The sequence below is a fragment of the Drosophila rhopaloa genome, unplaced genomic scaffold (genome assembly GCF_018152115.1).
Source record: "Drosophila rhopaloa isolate 14029-0021.01 unplaced genomic scaffold, ASM1815211v1 contig_115, whole genome shotgun sequence".
NCBI lineage: Eukaryota > Metazoa > Arthropoda > Insecta > Diptera > Drosophilidae > Drosophila > Drosophila rhopaloa.
Window position 1 is genome coordinate 18124309 of NW_025334990.1, and position 19437 is coordinate 18143745.

The window sequence follows — 19437 nt, forward strand, 5'->3', positions numbered from 1 at the left end:
ATCGTGTATGGGCCGCAGCCAAAGTCGAAACTAATTTTAATGCCACTAGCTATTTATTTTAACACTAATTAATACTTACTTTTTATGCATATTTAAAAAGGAATAATAATACAACTAATATTTAAAGATATCTATATCTATACAACAAGAAAAAGACTTTTGACTGCTGAAACGGAGATCCATTGTTTTTTAAGATTTCTTTTTGCAAAGTCAGATGCACCACGAGCAGTCAGACTCTAAAAACTTCACAAATTGTATTGCACATTTAACAATTAGAACTATTTCGAATGCATTTGCTGCTTATGTTGAGGCTGGCTGGAATTGACTTGTGTAACTGCCATTGACCTTAATTTTAACTCTGTTCAATAATCACTTCTTAGACCGCTCAACCGTTCGATGCACCTGCCTTCACCTAACCACACTCATCCTGTTTTATAAATAAAGTAAAGCGATCGATCAATCCCTGCTGGTATCTTATAATTTATTGTGTAAATCCGCTGGCCCTCTCACTTGTTTCCAAAACGATATTATTTTAATGCCCAAAAGGTATTTCACTCGCCGCATTGTATTTCGAAACGATTGATGTTAGCTAGCGAAGTGAGGGTAAAAACTAATAGAGCATAATCCAACTATGAACCGCCATTAAGGATCGATTCCGAATAGATCGGCATTTCGGGGGATCAGGTTAAAACAAATATGTATATGTATGTGCGTTTTGGCGCAGTTGTGCCCTTGGCGCACTTCGCTCCTTAATGAATATTAATGAGATCTAAACATTATTATATAAAATGTAATAAAGTTATTGAACATGATTATTTAACAAAGTTTAAGTTGGTTTTATTAAAGGCTTACTTGTTCTACGTTTAGTTGAAGGTCTTAAAAATAGAGACTACATTTGGAAATCGTCACGCAAATCATTGTAGCGAAGTACATGTTCTTTAATCTTCGAGCCATCCACCCAGGTTACGAAGTCTTCGAGGTTTCTGGAGACCAGGAAGGCGGGATCCTTGACCATTTCCGGACCCACGCGAACATGACCATGTTCAATAAGGTCTGTGGCCGCTTTTAGATGCTCCGACATTCGCACTGGCGTAAAGAAATGTTCATTTATAAGGGTAACTAGTTGTATGCAATCATAACACCTACGTTTGACCATGATCACGGGCAGACGACGCCGGCAGAAGTGACTGGCGGATATCTTGGCGGCCGTCTCCAGAGTAAGCTGATCGTTGGAAACTCCCAAGGCGTGTATCTTATTTAGCAACATGGTTGTGGCCTCCACCTTGAAAGGCTCTGAGGCATCTAACTTGGCTATCTTCTCGGCCAGTTCCCGAATCTCCCTAGACAACTTGTTGTACCTATAATGATATCAAAAATGACCAACTTGGTTCAAATCAACAGTTCCAGTTAAAACTCACTTGGTGTAATCCTCCCTTTTTTGTATGTGAAAGCGTCTTAGTATTTTGTTCTCCTTGCCGCTGTTGTCCACCTTCCAGGTGATAAAGTCCACCTTTTTGAGCAGCTTTTGCTCATGAAATTTGAGTTTTCGAACCATTTGTATTTATTTTTTAAACAATATTTGTTGACTGCCTCGCACATGGGCCGCACAGTGTGACCAAAGCAAGGAAATGTAATATACCTAACAGCTGATTTAAGCGTCTTAAAGCAGTGCAGAAAGCAAGCAGTCGGAATATAACTATTAAGAATAGAATAAAATAGATTGCTCGCCGAAATGGCCGCCTCCATGGACGAGGACATATCCGCCAACCAGCTGCCAGGCAATGAAGAGGATCCTCTGGCCGAGGAGCGCCTGGGATTCGTTCGTGAAGTAGGCGCCCAGGCCGTTTGGAGCCTCTCCTCCTGCAAACCGGGTAATTAAAGCTGACCAAATCCCCTAGAGAATCTGACGAAAAACTCAGCTTTGCAGGCTTTGGCGTAGAGCGTCTGCGGGACAACATCATGGACACCTACTGGCAATCGGACGGACAGCTGCCCCACCTGGTAAATATCCAGTTCCACAAGCGCACCAACATTAGCCAGATCTACATATACACGGATTACAAGCTGGACGAGAGCTACACGCCATCAAGGATCTCCATTCGATCTGGGACCAACTTCAACGATTTGCAGGAGCTGCAGGTAATGGACCTCACCGAACCCACCGGCTGGGTGCAGATACCCATCAAGGATGGCAATGTTAAGTCGATCCGCACCTTCATGCTGCAGATCGCCGTGATCTCGAACCACCAGAACGGCCGGGACACCCACATGCGCCAGATCCGTATCCATGCGCCCGTCGAGGGAAAACACTATCCTCTGGAACTCTTCGGGAAGTTTGGAACCGTCGATTTCCAGAAGTTCGCCACCATTCGATAAGAAATACTCGGGCTTAATCGAAGTCTTTTATTTTTATGTATTTTTTGGGGGTATTTAACTGCTAAAATACAACATTTAAAACGTTACTTTAGTAATTGTATGCATATTTTTGGTGTTTCTAATTAAATGCCCGTCACTTGTATATATAAATCAGTTGCAAATAAATATATACCGTCGAGTAAGCTTAAGTACAAATTAACAAACACAATGGAAGTGTAAGAGTTATTATTGTTACTGTTTTATCGCGATACAAATGCAAAATGTGAAGATGGAACGCCAACGAAAGTGTGCGAGGCTTATTGCATTGCTTCGTTTGCATAATATTTGTGTAATATGTTGCACTACCCCGAGGATTGTCGTTAATGATTGGTGATTATGTGTTCGCTCTCTTTGCAGCCTTCAGCGTCTTGTAGTGATCCTTCTCCTCGCCGTTTTCGGGGGGCTCGCACTCGTAGGAGGCTTTCATCAGAAGATCCTCTGAAAGCACCTCCGCCTTTAGCAGATATGATACCACATTGGCCATCTGCTCGTAGGGACAGTCCAGTCGTTGCCATTTGCTAAAGTTCCGCAGCTGGGTGCCCAAGAGAAGGCACTTTTCGAAGTTTAGGTTGCCGTTGGCCAATCTGAAAGTATTTTTGGTTAATTTTTAATTTTTATAAATCATCAGAAAACTGAAATCACTTCGTTTCTTGGCTCTCGTTAATTGCATGCAAATCTTTGAGGAATAGCGAGAAGAACGGGATGATGGCTCGCTCGATTTTGTTGGCCATTTCTCTTTCTGAACGCCAAACGGCCGCCTTCATGGTGGAGCGGTAGTTGAGGAAGTTCGAACTGGGATCCATTTGGTGCTCCAAACCATCGAACTTTGTTGTCTGCACTTTGGCCCACTATAAAAATATTAATAGTTTATTTAATCACTAACGTTTTAGTTACCAAAACATACAGTTTTTTTTAGGCGGGCTATGGCAGTCAGGTTTAAAGCTGTCAAAATGGCCATCAAGCTGTTGAAGTTTCCCGTGTTGAAACATTCTAGAGCTATCTCCACCCAGAAGTCAATCATTTGTGCTCTTTGAGACTTTTTGCCCAGCTATGGGGTAAAAGAATATTAGCTTTGTCACCATATTTAACTATTCCAATACCTTACCTTCAATATTTCCGTGGCAGTCAAGTAGCTCAGCTGGTTAAACCATTGCACATAGCTGTCAATTGTGACCTTGCTAATGCAATTCGAACCCAATGTGCCCGCCTTGGTTTGGGTCATGCAGGATTTTAGCCCGTCCTTATCCAGTATTTCCACAAACTCCTCGAGACGTATTTGTGACAAATAAGCGTACTCGATGGCATAAAGTTGGTGGGCCAACTCGAAGGCATTGGCGCAATTGCTTAGCACATTGTCTGTCTTGTACACATTGGCTGCAAAGCGTTTCAGTGACTTAATACTGCTCTGACGTCCCAAGGAGCTGGCGGAAGATTGTTTGATCAGCAAATATTGCAGTTGGTTTCGTCCCTTTTCGGCTCTTTGAGCCTGAGATTGGGGAATGGCATCCAAAAAATCTGACATTCCTTTAATCGCACGCGTCTTTTCCAGCTCTTGCAGCAGCATATCGTTGTTAAAGTCTCCGGGACAGATGTTGAACCAGTGATTTAGCAGGCGAATAAGGTTATCCTCATTTTCCTTGGACTTGGCAATGATTTTGGAGAGCAGCTCATGAGAGGTCGAAAACAAACGGGACGAGGTCAACAGGGCAAACTTTAGATCTTCATCGTTGCCACTGATTAGCAAGCTGACTAGCGAATCTAGGTTACCCTCCTTGGGCATGTCTTTGGCGTAAACTGGCGCTGGTTGGCAATCGGATGGCTCTGCAATCTGCAAGTGGGTGTTCTAAAGCAGACAAGTTATTAGTTTATTATATATTTAAAAGTACTACAGAACTTACTAGGATAGAAACAGCATCAGCCTCATCGGCGGAGCTGGGAATGTCGCAGTACAAGGAATCTGTCAGAGTGTCGCGAGGATGCGACCAGGGCGCACTCATGGACACGCTGTGGAAGAGGCCATCATGCCCGGAGTCGCAGCTGCTTATATTCGAGCTTTTGTCCCCAATGGTGGTGGATGACACGGATCCAATGACCTGATCAGAGCCTGTAATGGCCGAGCTGCTGGACATGAGGGAAGCATTCGAGAAGGTTTGGTTTAGCTGGCGGCCCAATGGATCAGCTGGACGATCGTCGGAGTCCGTGGCCTGCGAGGCGAACGTGGAATTCGAAGTGGTTTGGTATTTGAGGGCATTCTCGGGTGTGGCACGAGCCAAGGCCGTCTGCTGCTTGACGGGATGCCAGATCTCCTTTTGATGCGACTGATGGTTGAAGTTCTCCTTCGTCTCCACGGTGCGTTCGTCTAGGATCTGTCCGTTGCGCGAGACCAGCACCTCCTCCGTGGTGGTCAGCGAGGATTTAACGGTCAGCGAGGTCTCAACCTCGATGGGCTGCTGAGCCAATCCGGCGCGGAAGAGCAACTGGTTCAAGTGCTCCACCGAGGGCATCTGTCCCTCCAGCAAAGCTGCCTTAATGGCACTGGCATCATCCGCTGGCAAGCCATCCAGTTTCACGGGCACTCCGTTGACCAGCAGCACTTCCTCCTGCTGCAGCGAGGACGAGGTCTCGCAGTCCACGATCTTCACGTCCTTTCCGAACAGCGATTCCACAGCGTTCAGGATGTCTTCGTCCATGGTTGGGGAGGGTTATTGGGTCCGGGCAGTGGAGAATCTCTGGTGAATCGTGTCTTTCTGGTTGGGTTGGTTATTAAATGCGTTATGACCACAGGGGACTCTTTGGATTAGTCGCAATGCACATGCACTATCTCGTACATTTCTGGAACGAAAGGGGCAAGGGAAAACCTCGATTAGCATACGTATAGGGACAGACAGGTGATCCGGGGCTTTAGATTCACGCAGTGGTGACAACGCCCACTTTTGGGAAAGTGGGCTGGTCTTCTCCGATCAGAACATCGCCACTCAAGCGGACACACCTGCAGGAACACTGATGCGGGGTGGCCTTCCATGGTACGCAGTGCCGCCATTCGTCACGGCATTCCCCGCCTGCTGCTCATCAAATTCCCTTTGTCAAGCCGCGCCTTATATAGTTTAATTCGCCAATTGATTTAATTTATTTCTATTATTGTTGTCGCTTGAAGTGTGACTGTGGCTACACCGTTAAAATATACCACCGGCAAAAGGAAATATACTAAATGAAATATTCCATTGGAACGAAGGTGTACGGTTCTCTGGAAAGCAGAAATTCTGATTGGACCGTTTTTTGATGTTCAACGTTAATGACTACTTTCCGTTACTAATCCGAAGATTCACAGCCGGAGATCCGGAAAAACCCACTTTTATTTCGGTTTTTTGATCAAAACCATGGGAAATAATTGTCAGATGTTGGAATGCCATACCTCATTGAATTCGTTATAAAATTTCCAATCGGATGGCACTCACAGCTAAAAAATTTCAAATCAGTTGATTTTTGGCAAATATTAACCCCTTATCAAAAATGCCAAAATCCGGAGATCCGGAAAAACCCACTTTTATTTCGGTTTTTTGATCAAAACCATGGGAAATAATTGTCAGATGTTGGAATGCCATACCTCATTGAATTCGTTATAAAATTTCCAATCGGATGGCATTCACAGCTAAAAAATTTCAAATCAGTCGATTTTTGGCAAATATTAATGATGTAACCCCTTATCAAAAATGCCAAAATCCAGAGATCCGGAAAAACCCACTTTTATTTCGGTTTTTTGATCAAAACCATGGGAAATAATTGTCTGATATTGGAATGCCATACCTCATTGAATTCGTTATAAAATTTGCAATCGGATGGCATTCACAGCTAAAAATTTCAAATCAGTCGATTTTTGTCAAATATTAATGATGTAACCCCTTATCAAAAATGCCAAAATCCGGAGATCCGGAAAAACCCACTTTTATTTCGGTTTTTTGATCAAAACCATGGGAAATAATTGTCTGATATTGGAATTCCATACCTCATTGAATTCGTTATAAAATTTGCAATCGGATGGCATTAACAGCTAAAAAATTTCAAATCAGTCGATTTTTGTCAAATATTAATGATGTAACCCCTTATCAAAAATGCCAAAATCCGGAGATCCGGAAAAACCCACTTTTATTTCGGTTTTTTGATCAAAACCATGGGAAATAATTGTCTGATATTGGAATGCCATACCTCATTGAATTCGTTATAAAATTTGCAATCGGATGGCATTCACAGCTAAAAATTTCAAATCAGTCGATTTTTGGCAAATATTAATGATGTAACCCCTTATCAAAAATGCCAAAATCCGGAGATCCGGAAAAACCCACTTTTATTTCGGTTTTTTGATCAAAACAATGGGAAATAATTGTCAGATGTTGGAATTCCATACCTCATTGAATTCGTTATAAAATTTCCAATCGGATGGCATTCACAGCTAAAAAATTTCAAATCAGTCGATTTTTGGCAAATATTAATGATGTAACCCCTTATCAAAAATGCCAAAATCCAGAGATCCGGAAAAACCCACTTTTATTTCGGTTTTTTGATCAAAACCATGGGAAATAATTGTCTGATATTGGAATGCCATACCTCATTGAATTCGTTATAAAATTTGCAATCGGATGGCATTCACAGCTAAAAAATTTCAAATCAGTCGATTTTTGTCAAATATTAATGATGTAACCCCTTATCAAAAATGCCAAAATCCGGAGATCCGGAAAAACCCACTTTTATTTCGGTTTTTTGATCAAAACCATGGGAAATAATTGTCTGATATTGGAATGCCATACCTCATTGAATTCGTTATAAAATTTGCAATCGGATGGCATTCACAGCTAAAAAATTTCAAATCAGTCGATTTTTGGCAAATATTAATGATGTAACCCCTTATCAAAAATGCCAAAATCCGGAGATCCGGAAAAACCCACTTTTATTTCGGTTTTTTGATCAAAACAATGGGAAATAATTGTCAGATGTTGGAATTCCATACCTCATTGAATTCGTTATAAAATTTCCAATCGGATGGCATTCACAGCTAAAAAATTTCAAATCAGTCGATTTTTGGCAAATATTAATGATGTAACCCCTTATCAAAAATGCCAAAATCCGGAGATCCGGAAAAACCCACTTTTATTTCGGTTTTTTGATCAAAACCATGGGAAATAATTGTCTGATATTGGAATTCCATACCTCATTGAATTCGTTATAAAATTTGCAATCGGATGGCATTAACAGCTAAAAAATTTCAAATCAGTCGATTTCTGGCAAATATTAATGATGTAACTTATCAAAAATGCCAAAATCCGGAGATCCGGAAAAACCCACTTTTATTTCGGTTTTTTGATCAAAACCATGGGAAATAATTGTCTGATATTGGAATGCCATACCTCATTGAATTCGTTATAAAATTTACAATCGGATGGCATTCACAGCTAAAAAATTTCAAATCAGTCGATTTTTGGCAAATATTAATGATGTAACCCCTTATCAAAAATGCCAAAATCCGGAGATCCGGAAAAACCCACTTTTATTTCGGTTTTTTGATCAATGCCAAAATCCGGAGATCCGGAAAAACCCACTTTTATTTCGGTTTTTTGATCAAAACCATGGGAAATAATTGTCAGATGTTGGAATGCCATACCTCATTGAATTCGTTATAAAATTTCCAATCGGATGGCATTCACAGCTAAAAAATTTTAAATCAGTCGATTTTTGGCAAATATTAATGATGTAACCCCTTATCAAAAATGCCAAAATCCGGCGATCCGGAAAAAACCCACTTTTATTTCGGTTTTTTGATCGAAACCATGGGAAATAATTGTCAGATGTTGGAATGCCATACCTCATTGAATTCGTTATAAAATTTCTAATCGGATGGCATTCACAGCTACAAAATTTCAAAACTCTGCTAAATAATTGTCAGATCGCATTCACAGCTAAAAAATTTCAAATCAGTCGATTTTGGCAAATATTAAATATTATCAAAAATGCCAAAATCCGGGGATCCGGAAAAACCATGGGAAATAATTGTCTGATATTGGAATGCCATACCTCATTGAATTCGTTATAAAATTTCCAATCGGATGGCATTCACAGCTAAAAAATTTCAAATCAGTCGATTTTTGGCAAATATTAATGATGTAACCCCTTATCAAAAATGCCAAAATCCGGAGATCCGGAAAAACCCACTTTTATTTCGGTTTTTTGATCAATGCCAAAATCCGGAGATCCGGAAAAACCCACTTTTATTTCGGTTTTTTGATCAAAACCATGGGAAATAATTGTCAGATGTTGGAATGCCATACCTCATTGAATTCGTTATAAAATTTCCAATCGGATGGCATTCACAGCTAAAAAATTTTAAATCAGTCGATTTTTGGCAAATATTAATGATGTAACCCCTTATCAAAAATGCCAAAATCCGGCGATCCGGAAAAAACCCACTTTTATTTTGGTTTTTTGATCGAAACAATGGGAAATAATTGTCAGATGTTGGAATGCCATACCTCATTGAATTCGTTATAAAATTTCTAATCGGATGGCATTCACAGCTACAAAATTTCAAAACTCTGCTAAATAATTGTCAGATCGCATTCACAGCTAAAAAATTTCAAATCAGTCGATTTTGGCAAATATTAAATATGATCAAAAATGCCAAAATCCGGAGATCCGGAAAAACCCACTTTTATTTCGGTTTTTTGATCAAAACCATGGGAAATAATTGTCTGATATTGGAATGCCATACCTCATTGAATTCGTTATAAAATTTACAATCGGATGGCATTCACAGCTAAAAAATTTCAAATCAGTCGATTTTTGGCAAATATTAATGATGTAACCCCTTATCAAAAATGCCAAAATCCGGAGATCCGGAAAAACTCACTTTTATTTCGGTTTTTTGATCAAAACCATGGGAAATAATTGTCAGATGTTGGAATGCCATACCTCATTGAATTCGTTATAAAATTTCCAATCGGATGGCATTCACAGCTAAAAAATTTTAAATCAGTCGATTTTTGGCAAATATTAATGATGTAACCCCTTATCAAAAATGCCAAAATCCGGAGATCCGGAAAAACTCACTTTTATTTCGGTTTTTTGATCAAAACCATGGGAAATAATTGTCAGATGTTGGAATGCCATACCTCATTGAATTCGTTATAAAATTTCCAATCGGATGGCATTCACAGCTAAAAATTTTAAATCAGTCGATTTTTGGCAAATATTAATGATGTAACCCCTTATCAAAAATGCCAAAATCCGGAGATCCGGAAAAACCCACTTTTATTTCGGTTTTTTGATCAAAACCATGGGAAATAATTGTCTGATATTGGAATGCCATACCTCATTGAATTCGTTATAAAATTTACAATCGGATGGCATTCACAGCTAAAAATTTCAAATCAGTCGATTTTTGGCAAATATTAATGATGTAACCCCTTATCAAAAATGCCAAAATCCGGAGATCCGGAAAAACCCACTTTTATTTCGGTTTTTTGATCAAAACCATGGGAAATAATTGTCAGATGTTGGAATGCCATACCTCATTGAATTCGTTATAAAATTTGCAATCGGATGGCATTCACAGCTAAAAATTTCAAATCAGTCGATTTTTGGCAAATATTAATGATGTAACCCCTTATCAAAAATGCCAAAATCCGGAGATCCGGAAAAACCCACTTTTATTTCGGTTTTTTGATCAAAACCATGGGAAATAATTGCCACAAGTTGGAATGCCATACCTCGTTGACTTCGTTATAAAATCGAGTGGCATTCACAGCTACAAAATTTAAAATGTATTCTCCCACCTGAAAGCCCTAAAACACAATCCCAGAGGAAAACGAATTTTTTTATGATATAAGATTATTTTTTATTTAAAACAATGTATATTATAAATAAATAAAGTATTTAGTTTTTAGATAAAATAAATGCTATGTGCTTATATTTAGAAAGATATTACCTTAACCTTATGGTAACTTTAACACTAATAATAATAATTTTATATAGGAGAAACTTAACTAATTTATTATTGCAGTTTCAGGTATAAGGTAATGGTAGTATTATTATTTATAGCTAACTTATGAGTACTTGCAGGTAAGCGCCTAATATATTTCTTTGTTGGTGAGCTGGAGAGCAAGGAGACGGCGACTGGTAAAACCTGGATATCCTTGAAGACGACACTGAATCTCGGACCCAATATCCATGGCAACTTCCCTGACAATGCTGATTCTGATCTCCTACCTACTTTTCTGTATTTAATTTAGATATTTCGATTCATAAATAAAAAAAATGTATAAATACTATTTATGCAAAACTTTTACTGTGGGTAGGGACTTGTTAATCCAATTTATTTATGTTTTAGGTATGTATTTTAATGAAAGATATAATGTAATGAAAATTGGATCTTATCTTCAGTTGACTTATGAGTACTTGTAAGCGCATTATATTAATCTTCGATGGTGAGGTGGCAAACAAGGACGATGCTTTGAAGACGATACTGAAACCCGGCAGAACTATCCATGGGAACTTCCTTGACAATGCTGATCCTGATCTCCGCATTCCTGTATTTTTTTTTCAACTAACGCATATTTATGCTCAAATTATATATTAAATAAAAAAGTTTTTTATACAAACTAATTATTCATTTTTTCTGTGGGTGGGAATCTAGTTGCTTTAGAATCTTTTATCCTTTGCTTATTTTTTCTTAAACAAATTTCATCTTAAAACCATTATAACCTTACATTTATACTTAAGGCAGCTATAGAACATGTAGTCAAGGGATGGATAAAATGTTTAAAAAACCATCAATTAGGCAAAAAACCGTGAGATATACTCTAATTTTCCCCGATTCTTCCTTCGAAAGCTATAAGATATAGTCGTCCGATCGGCAAGGTATTCCAACTTGATTCGAAATTTTAACATATGTTAAGAGCTTTTACATTTCGCGAATGAACTGCATAGAATAGATTTCAAATCAGTCGATTTTTGGCAAATATTAATGATGTAACCCCTTATCAAAAATGCCAAAATCCGGAGATCCGGAAAAACCCACTTTTATTTCGATTTTTTGATCAAAACCATGGGAAATAATTGTCAGATGTTGGAATGCCATACCTCATTGAATTCGTTATAAAATTTCCAATCGGATGGCATTCACAGCTAAAAAATTTCAAATCAGTCGATTTTTGGCAAATATTAATGATGTAACCCCTTATCAAAAATGCCAAAATCCAGAGATCCGGAAAAACCCACTTTTATTTCGGTTTTTTGATCAAAACCATGGGAAATAATTGTCAGATGTTGGAATGCCATACCTCATTGAATTCGTTATAAAATTTGCAATCGGATGGCATTCACAGCTAAAAAATTTCAAATCAGTCGATTTTTGGCAAATATTAATGATGTAACCCCTTATCAAAAATGCCAAAATCCGGAGATCCGGAAAAACCCACTTTTATTTCGGTTTTTTGATCAAAACCATGGGAAATAATTGTCTGATATTGGAATGCCATACCTCATTGAATTCGTTATAAAATTTGCAATCGGATGGCATTCACAGCTAAAAAATTTCAAATCAGTCGATTTTTGGCAAATATTAATGATGTAACCCCTTATCAAAAATGCCAAAATCCGGAGATCCGGAAAAACCCACTTTTATTTCGGTTTTTTGATCAAAACCATGGGAAATAATTGTCAGATGTTGGAATGCCATACCTCATTGAATTCGTTATAAAATTTCCAATCGGATGGCATTCACAGCTAAATAATTTCAAATCAGTCGATTTTTGGCAAATATTAATGATGTAACCCCTTATCAAAAATGCCAAAATCCGGAGATCCGGAAAAACCCACTTTTATTTCGGTTTTTTGATCAAAACCATGGGAAATAATTGTCAGATGTTGGAATGCCATACCTCATTGAATTCGTTATAAAATTTCCAATCGGATGGCATTCACAGCTAAAAAATTTCAAATCAGTCGATTTTTGGCAAATATTAATGATGTAACCCCTTATCAAAAATGCCAAAATCCAGAGATCCGGAAAAACCCACTTTTATTTCGGTTTTTTGATCAAAACCATGGGAAATAATTGTCTGATATTGGAATGCCATACCTCATTGAATTCGTTATAAAATTTGCAATCGGATGGCATTCACAGCTAAAAATTTCAAATCAGTCGATTTTTGTCAAATATTAATGATGTAACCCCTTATCAAAAATGCCAAAATCCGGAGATCCGGAAAAACCCACTTTTATTTCGGTTTTTTGATCAAAACCATGGGAAATAATTGTCTGATATTGGAATGCCATACCTCATTGAATTCGTTATAAAATTTGCAATCGGATGGCATTCACAGCTAAAAAATTTCAAATCAGTCGATTTTTGGCAAATATTAATGATGTAACCCCTTATCAAAAATGCCAAAATCCGGAGATCCGGAAAAACCCACTTTTATTTCGGTTTTTTGATCAAAACAATGGGAAATAATTGTCAGATGTTGGAATTCCATACCTCATTGAATTCGTTATAAAATTTCCAATCGGATGGCATTCACAGCTAAAAAATTTCAAATCAGTCGATTTTTGGCAAATATTAATGATGTAACCCCTTATCAAAAATGCCAAAATCCGGAGATCCGGAAAAACCCACTTTTATTTCGGTTTTTTGATCAAAACCATGGGAAATAATTGTCTGATATTGGAATTCCATACCTCATTGAATTCGTTATAAAATTTGCAATCGGATGGCATTAACAGCTAAAAAATTTCAAATCAGTCGATTTCTGGCAAATATTAATGATGTAACTTATCAAAAATGCCAAAATCCGGAGATCCGGAAAAACCCACTTTTATTTCGGTTTTTTGATCAAAACCATGGGAAATAATTGTCTGATATTGGAATGCCATACCTCATTGAATTCGTTATAAAATTTGCAATCGGATGGCATTCACAGCTAAAAAATTTCAAATCAGTCGATTTTTGGCAAATATTAATGATGTAACCCCTTATCAAAAATGCCAAAATCCGGAGATCCGGAAAAACCCACTTTTATTTCGGTTTTTTGATCAAAACCATGGGAAATAATTGCCACAAGTTGGAATGCCATACCTCGTTGACTTCGTTATAAAATCGAGTGGCATTCACAGCTACAACATTTAAAATGTATTCTCCCACCTGAAAGCCCTAAAACACAATCCCAGAGGAAAACGAATTTTTTTTATGATATAAGATTATTTTTTATTTAAAACAATGTATATTATAAATAAATAAAGTATTTAGTTTTTAGATAAAATAAATGCCATGTGCTTATATTTAGAAAGATATTACCTTAACCTTATGGTAACTTTAACACTAATAATAATAATTTTATATAGGAGAAACTTAACTAATTTATTATTGCTGTTTCAGGTATAAGGTAATGGTAGTATTATTATTTATAGCTAACTTATGAGTACTTGCAGGTAAGCGCCTAATATATTTCTTTGTTGGTGAGCTGGAGAGCAAGGAGACGGCGACTGGTAAAACCTGGATATCCTTGAAGACGACACTGAATCTCGGACCCAATATCCATGGCAACTTCCCTGACAATGCTGATTCTGATCTCCTACCTACTTTTCTGTATTTAATTTAGATATTTCGATTCATAAATAAAAAAAATGTATAAATACTATTTATGCAAAACTTTTACTGTGGGTAGGGACTTGTTAATCCAATTTATTTATGTTTTAGGTATGTATTTTAATGAAGGATATAATGTAATGAAAATTGGATCTTATCTTCAGTTGACTTATGAGTACTTGTAAGCGCATTATATTAATCTTCGATGGTGAGGTGGCAAACAAGGACGATGCTTTGAAGACGATACTGAAACCCGGCAGAACTATCCATGGGAACTTCCTTGACAATGCTGATCCTGATCTCCGCATTCCTGTATTTTTTTTTCAACTAACGCATATTGATGCTCAAATTATATATTAAATAAAAAAGTTTTTTATACAAACTAATTATGCATTTTTACTGTGGGTGGGAATCTAGTTGCTTTAGAATCTTTTATCCTTTGCTTATTTTTTCTTAAACAAATTTCATCTTAAAACCATTATAACCTTACATTTATACTTAAGGCAGCTATAGAACATGTAGTCAAGGGATGGATAAAATGTTAAAAAAAAACCATCAATTAGGCAAAAAACCGTGAGATATACTCTAATTTTCCCCCATTCTTCCTTCGAAAGCTATAAGATATAGTCGTCCGATCGGCAAGGTATTCCAACTTTATTCGAAATTTTAACATATGTTAAGAGCTTTTACATTTCGCGAATGAACTGCATAGAACCAGTTTGGCAGATAAATATATTGCAGGCATAGGATATCCAAAAATTGATCCAAAATTAATTAATGGTTGTCAGTTTTGTTTAATTAAAAAAGCGGAAACGATTTGGCCAGTTTATTTTTCGGTCCCCCTTAAACCACAGGATACGAGCACTCATCGGCGATCAAACAGAAGTTCTGGCCGCGCGGCAGGCGGAAGTAGCCCTTCTCGCCCCAGGTGTCGTCCCAGGAGTTCTTGATGATCCAGTAGTCCTGGCCGTTCTCCGATCCGTAGCCCACGACCAGGATGGCGTGGTTGGGCTCGCCCTGGTTGCACTCGTTGTCGTTGTAGATGCCGCCCTCGTAGTTCTTGAGGGTCTCCAGGCCGTTCACGGAGCAGGCGACGGGTCCCAAGGTGCCCACCACCTTCTTCAGCTCCTCCTCGTCCTTGGGCGGAATGACGCCGAATCCTTGGACTCGGGCTGCGGCCTTGCTGTCGTCGTACTTGCACGTGTCCGTTCTGTCCAGGTAGGGATAGGTCTCCGCCTGCGAGACACCCTTCTGCACCTCATCGATGAAGCAGAAGGCGGCCTCCTGGAAGCCGCCGTCGCAGCCGTTCAGGCCGAAGTCCTCCGACGGACCGCAGTCCACCAGATTCTGCTCGGACAGATTGGGCAGCGTGCCCGTCTTGCGGAAGGTGTGGCCCTCGATGGCACCGGTGGTGGCGAATGTCCAGCAGGATCCGCAGGTGCCCTGGAACTTCACCGGGGTGACGCCTCCGTGCTCGCGCCAGTCGAAGGAGTCCGGAACGGGGGTTGGCGGCAGCTCCACCTGCTTCAGGCTGGCGGCAGCACGGGCCCTATGGATCAGAAGGTTATATGGGTTATACGATCCCAACTTCCGGAGGAAGAGATGTGGGCACTCACTTGGCCGCGGGGTTTCGCTTGAAACCGGTCAGCTGCTGCAGGAACTCGGCGTTGGTCAGATCGGCGAAGGCGTTCACCGCCTGCTTGAAGGTGGCGGTTCCTTGGGCGAAGGCCTGGTTTCCGGCATCCACCAGGTTCTTGGTGGCCGCGAAGGCTCCCTCGTGCAGAGCCTGATCGGCGGCGTTGAGGTACGTCTTACCAGATTGAGACTGCCAGATTGAAACTGCATTTTAGTATACCAATTGCTCTAGGGAATCCCTCTTCACTCACCAAGAAGTCACCGAAGCTCTGGACATTCGACAGCAGAGGCACCTTGGGCACCACGCTGGCAATGTTGCTCGCAGCACCCTGAATTGCGTTTGCTGCATTAGTTAGACCTCCGGCCAGTCCTCCCCCCAGTCCGTCTCCGAATCCACCCCCCAATCCACCCCCCAATCCACCTCCGCGTCTACCGCCGAAGCCAAATTGGCCAGAGACCGCAGCCACCAGCAGTGGAATAACCAACAGAAACTTCATTCTGATCTGCGAAAGAAACGATTGATTGATGGGTTAGACGAGGCGGTTCCAACTGGTTTCTCCCGCGAGTTACGTCAGATCTTTGCTAATTATTAATCGCACTTGATTGCCCGCGATGCTTATCGATGCAACTGAGTAATAGACACTACTTTTCCAGCGAATCATCATCGCAAGTACATCCCGATAAACTCACCTTACGCGTTCACACAGGCCACACAAATGTTTTTGGCTCGAGCGGCGGGCGGAGCTTATATAGCTATTAGACTAGTGGGTCTCGGACTATAAACTGGCCAACCTCGCCCCCACCGACCCAATCGGGTCCACAAATCCCCAGTCCAGTGGCTCGGAATTATACAGAAATCGAGTCGCTTGATTATATGTGCTATAACTGTTTTAATGTGTGCGATTCGACGATCCGGCGATCATCGCTTAGTGGTTTGGGAACTCGTCTTGCTTCATTAGCGCTACGCAAGAAGCCACTGAATATATAGGAGGACACTGAACAAATTAGAACTAAATCTAGTTTCGGCCAGATGAAGACTGAATACCCGAATACACGAATAATTAGAATATAAATCTTGATTATTTGGCTGTTATGTCAGCAATGATTACGCATTTGGGTGTTTATACCTTTTGGTGCATTGCAATTTTGTCGCACGGATTCTCAATCTCGTTTTTAATTATCACTTTTTTTTTATCCCTTTTCAAGCACTTTGTGATAACGTATCTTTCGGATCAGGAAAAACCGGAACAAATCGAAAACCAGTTGTTAAATTTAAGAAAATTTAATTTACACGAGATAATCTGTATCGGACAGGGGCAAAATATAATTAAAATAACAGAACACGCTTGTGTTCCGTTTCTACTTAATCAAAACCCCGTTAAGACAGGATCTTTGTTAATCCGTCCGATTATAAATCAAGCAAATTCAGCAATCTTTCTGGTCGGTGGAGTTGGGACTATGTTTTTATTGCCCCCCATTTAGGAATCCAGCCCCATTTACACACTAACATTTTCCATCCCACTTGATTTATGGTTTCATCTACGCAAATTAGTAATCATCAAACGGGAGTTATCAGTAAATAGGCTATAATCTCCAATTCGCAGAAGGGTTTCAAATGTAAATAAATGAACTTCTGCTGATGTTTCCCTTGGGGAATCCCCTCTTCTGTCTGGGAAAACAAGTTTGTTATCTAAATTAGGTGACTGTGGGTTAATTATGTCAACGCAACTGTGAATATTTATAACGTTTATATTTTTAGTTGGCATAGCGGCACATATGTTTTCAAAATAGAGGTAAATAAATTATATGACGTGTATATATTTTGTATTTGAATTTTAATAAATGTTAAAATCTTAAAGATGATATTGTAGCCAAGATGAACTCAGTCAGGTCGAAGACCCTCTACGGACGTAGCTGCTCCTTGGTTACCGTCACTTCCTCGCCCACTAGGAAAATTGATCGACTGGCGACTGTGATACAAGGGACCCTTTCCCTTTCGATCTTAATCTATCCATTAGCCCTTTATGGGTACGTAATTTAAAAATTGGTCATTTAAATTCAATAATGTTATAAAGTAATAAAGTAATACTACAATAAGCAGGTCATATTTATGTAAGGCGATTTGCGACCTCACAAAATTAAATTACACTATAGGATAGAAACACTCAGCGATGAAATGGCAAAGGCGGAATCGTCCCAAAAGTTCTTAACGATCCAGGACGTTCTTCGATCCGTAGCCCACGACCAGGATCGAGTGAATCAGTTCGTAATAGTAGAAACACAGGATACCCCCTATTAGTCACCACCTTCTTCATATCCTCCTCGTCTCCGGGGGAGAAGGTTGCAATTATCACCCTGCGACAGGTGCGATAAGTTTTGGTGAAAGCCTGTCCTGTTGCTCCTCCAAACCTACCAACTCCTCCTTCACCTCTTAAAAGTCCTTAGGATACCAGGAGCGGATAAATCAAAAAAAGTGTCATTTTGAACTGCCTCAAATAAAATTTAATGTAGGGGAGAGTCGAATACTGATTATTTAGCACAATCAAATCAAACTCTAAGTGTTGGCTTACTTGTTTTATATTTAAATATATTCATTGCATTATTGGCACATAAATTATTGCTTTAAATTAGCACAGTTAATCCCATTTTAACACATATTATGCATTTTGTGAAAACGTAACGTTTTTGAGATGACCGGAAGCGATCGAAAACTGGTTTTTAATTGATGTCAATAAAATATTATGGCACACACGATTTTTTTCGAACTTGACAAGTTAAGTTAATCCAAGTAATACGAACAATGTTTACTACACATACAATCAAATATATGATAAGTAATAAAATCAAAAATGCATGTTCGAATATTCTTAGTATTACACCCGTTCGAAACAATCCTTTTTTACCTAGAATACTTAGTAAATGTAATTTGAATAACCAACTTAAGAAATATTAGCTGAAATGATTGCCATTTTCTTCAAGATTACTTTCATTTTTTTAATCAATATTATTATACAAATTAGACTTAATGGTATTAACACAAAACATAATATATATTTTATAACGAGTCAACTTGCTTTAGATTAGCACAAAGGGTTTAACATTTTGCATAGTTCTACAATTAGAATTTCTAGGTATTACTAGGAGGCATCTATCCGCTCTTGCGACGTCTAATCTGCCCGTTTCGCGATTCCTGGGCTTCGTGAATGGGCGTGGCCTCCGGCAGGAAGATAATGGGCTTGCTCAGATCAATCGGAGGAGATGCCCAGTTTCTGGTCATAGGAAAGCGCTGGAATAAACACAAATCAAAAAAATATATTTGTAAATGGTAACAAAACCAAGAAAAGATAATAGTTGAACATTATCATAAAGGAGATAGGGTACTCACCCCACTGGGTCCGTTTGGAGATCCATGCCCAACCTGGGGAAGAGCCAGGGAAAGAGCCAAAGTGGACAAAAAGGTAAGGACCAGGATTACTTTCATCGTGACTTCAAATGGTAATATGGTTTTCAAGGCAACTGTTTGGCTTGCACTGATTCTGGATCCCGACGGTATTCCCTTATATAATCCCGCCAAGTCGGAACTTTCTCCAGCAATCACTTCCTGGACTTCCGGATGTGTGCGCAACTGAATCATTTGTGCACTCGAAAGTCTGGCTGTTTAAAAATAACCCTCACATCGGGCACTTTTGCTTTCTGGAGCCGCCGAAACCCCCAGAGATTCATCCGTATCGGGGCATTCCCAGTTAGCAGTTACT

The 19437-nt window shown here is 39.3% G+C and overlaps 5 protein-coding genes across 5 annotated transcripts; 1 reads left to right on the top strand and 4 right to left on the bottom strand.

The window, feature by feature from the left end:
• Positions 1-815: 815 nt before the first annotated feature.
• Positions 816-1627, bottom strand: LOC108042630 (U3 small nucleolar ribonucleoprotein protein IMP3). The gene is made up of 3 exons (XM_017121016.2): positions 1419-1627; positions 1147-1358; positions 816-1086 (listed from the first exon to the last, which is right to left on the bottom strand). Exons 1-3 carry the CDS (start codon positions 1553-1555, stop codon positions 890-892), a joined length of 546 nt encoding a protein of 181 aa, XP_016976505.1. The 5' UTR covers positions 1556-1627; the 3' UTR covers positions 816-889.
• A 50-nt stretch (positions 1628-1677) lies between these two features.
• On the top strand, positions 1678-2462 carry LOC108042627 (anaphase-promoting complex subunit 10). Its single transcript, XM_017121014.2, has 2 exons — positions 1678-1871; positions 1928-2462. Exons 1-2 carry the CDS (start codon positions 1733-1735, stop codon positions 2374-2376), a joined length of 588 nt encoding a protein of 195 aa, XP_016976503.1. The 5' UTR covers positions 1678-1732; the 3' UTR covers positions 2377-2462.
• On the bottom strand, positions 2390-5591 carry LOC108042626 (ras-GEF domain-containing family member 1B). The gene is made up of 6 exons (XM_017121013.1): positions 5405-5591; positions 4314-5247; positions 3521-4258; positions 3320-3463; positions 3058-3263; positions 2390-2999 (listed from the first exon to the last, which is right to left on the bottom strand). The coding sequence occupies exons 2-6, from the start codon at positions 5103-5105 to the stop codon at positions 2750-2752; spliced, it is 2130 nt and encodes a 709-aa protein (XP_016976502.1). The 5' UTR covers positions 5106-5247; positions 5405-5591; the 3' UTR covers positions 2390-2749.
• Positions 5592-14677: 9086 nt separating this feature from the next.
• On the bottom strand, positions 14678-16474 carry LOC108039646 (procathepsin L). The gene is made up of 4 exons (XM_017116715.1): positions 16373-16474; positions 15934-16185; positions 15664-15872; positions 14678-15596 (listed from the first exon to the last, which is right to left on the bottom strand). The coding sequence occupies exons 2-4, from the start codon at positions 16177-16179 to the stop codon at positions 14891-14893; spliced, it is 1161 nt and encodes a 386-aa protein (XP_016972204.1). The 5' UTR covers positions 16180-16185; positions 16373-16474; the 3' UTR covers positions 14678-14890.
• A 2356-nt stretch (positions 16475-18830) lies between these two features.
• Positions 18831-19193, bottom strand: LOC108039621. The gene is made up of 2 exons (XM_017116674.2): positions 19068-19193; positions 18831-18968 (listed from the first exon to the last, which is right to left on the bottom strand). Exons 1-2 carry the CDS (start codon positions 19161-19163, stop codon positions 18831-18833), a joined length of 234 nt encoding a protein of 77 aa, XP_016972163.1. The 5' UTR covers positions 19164-19193.
• Positions 19194-19437: the final 244 nt, after the last annotated feature.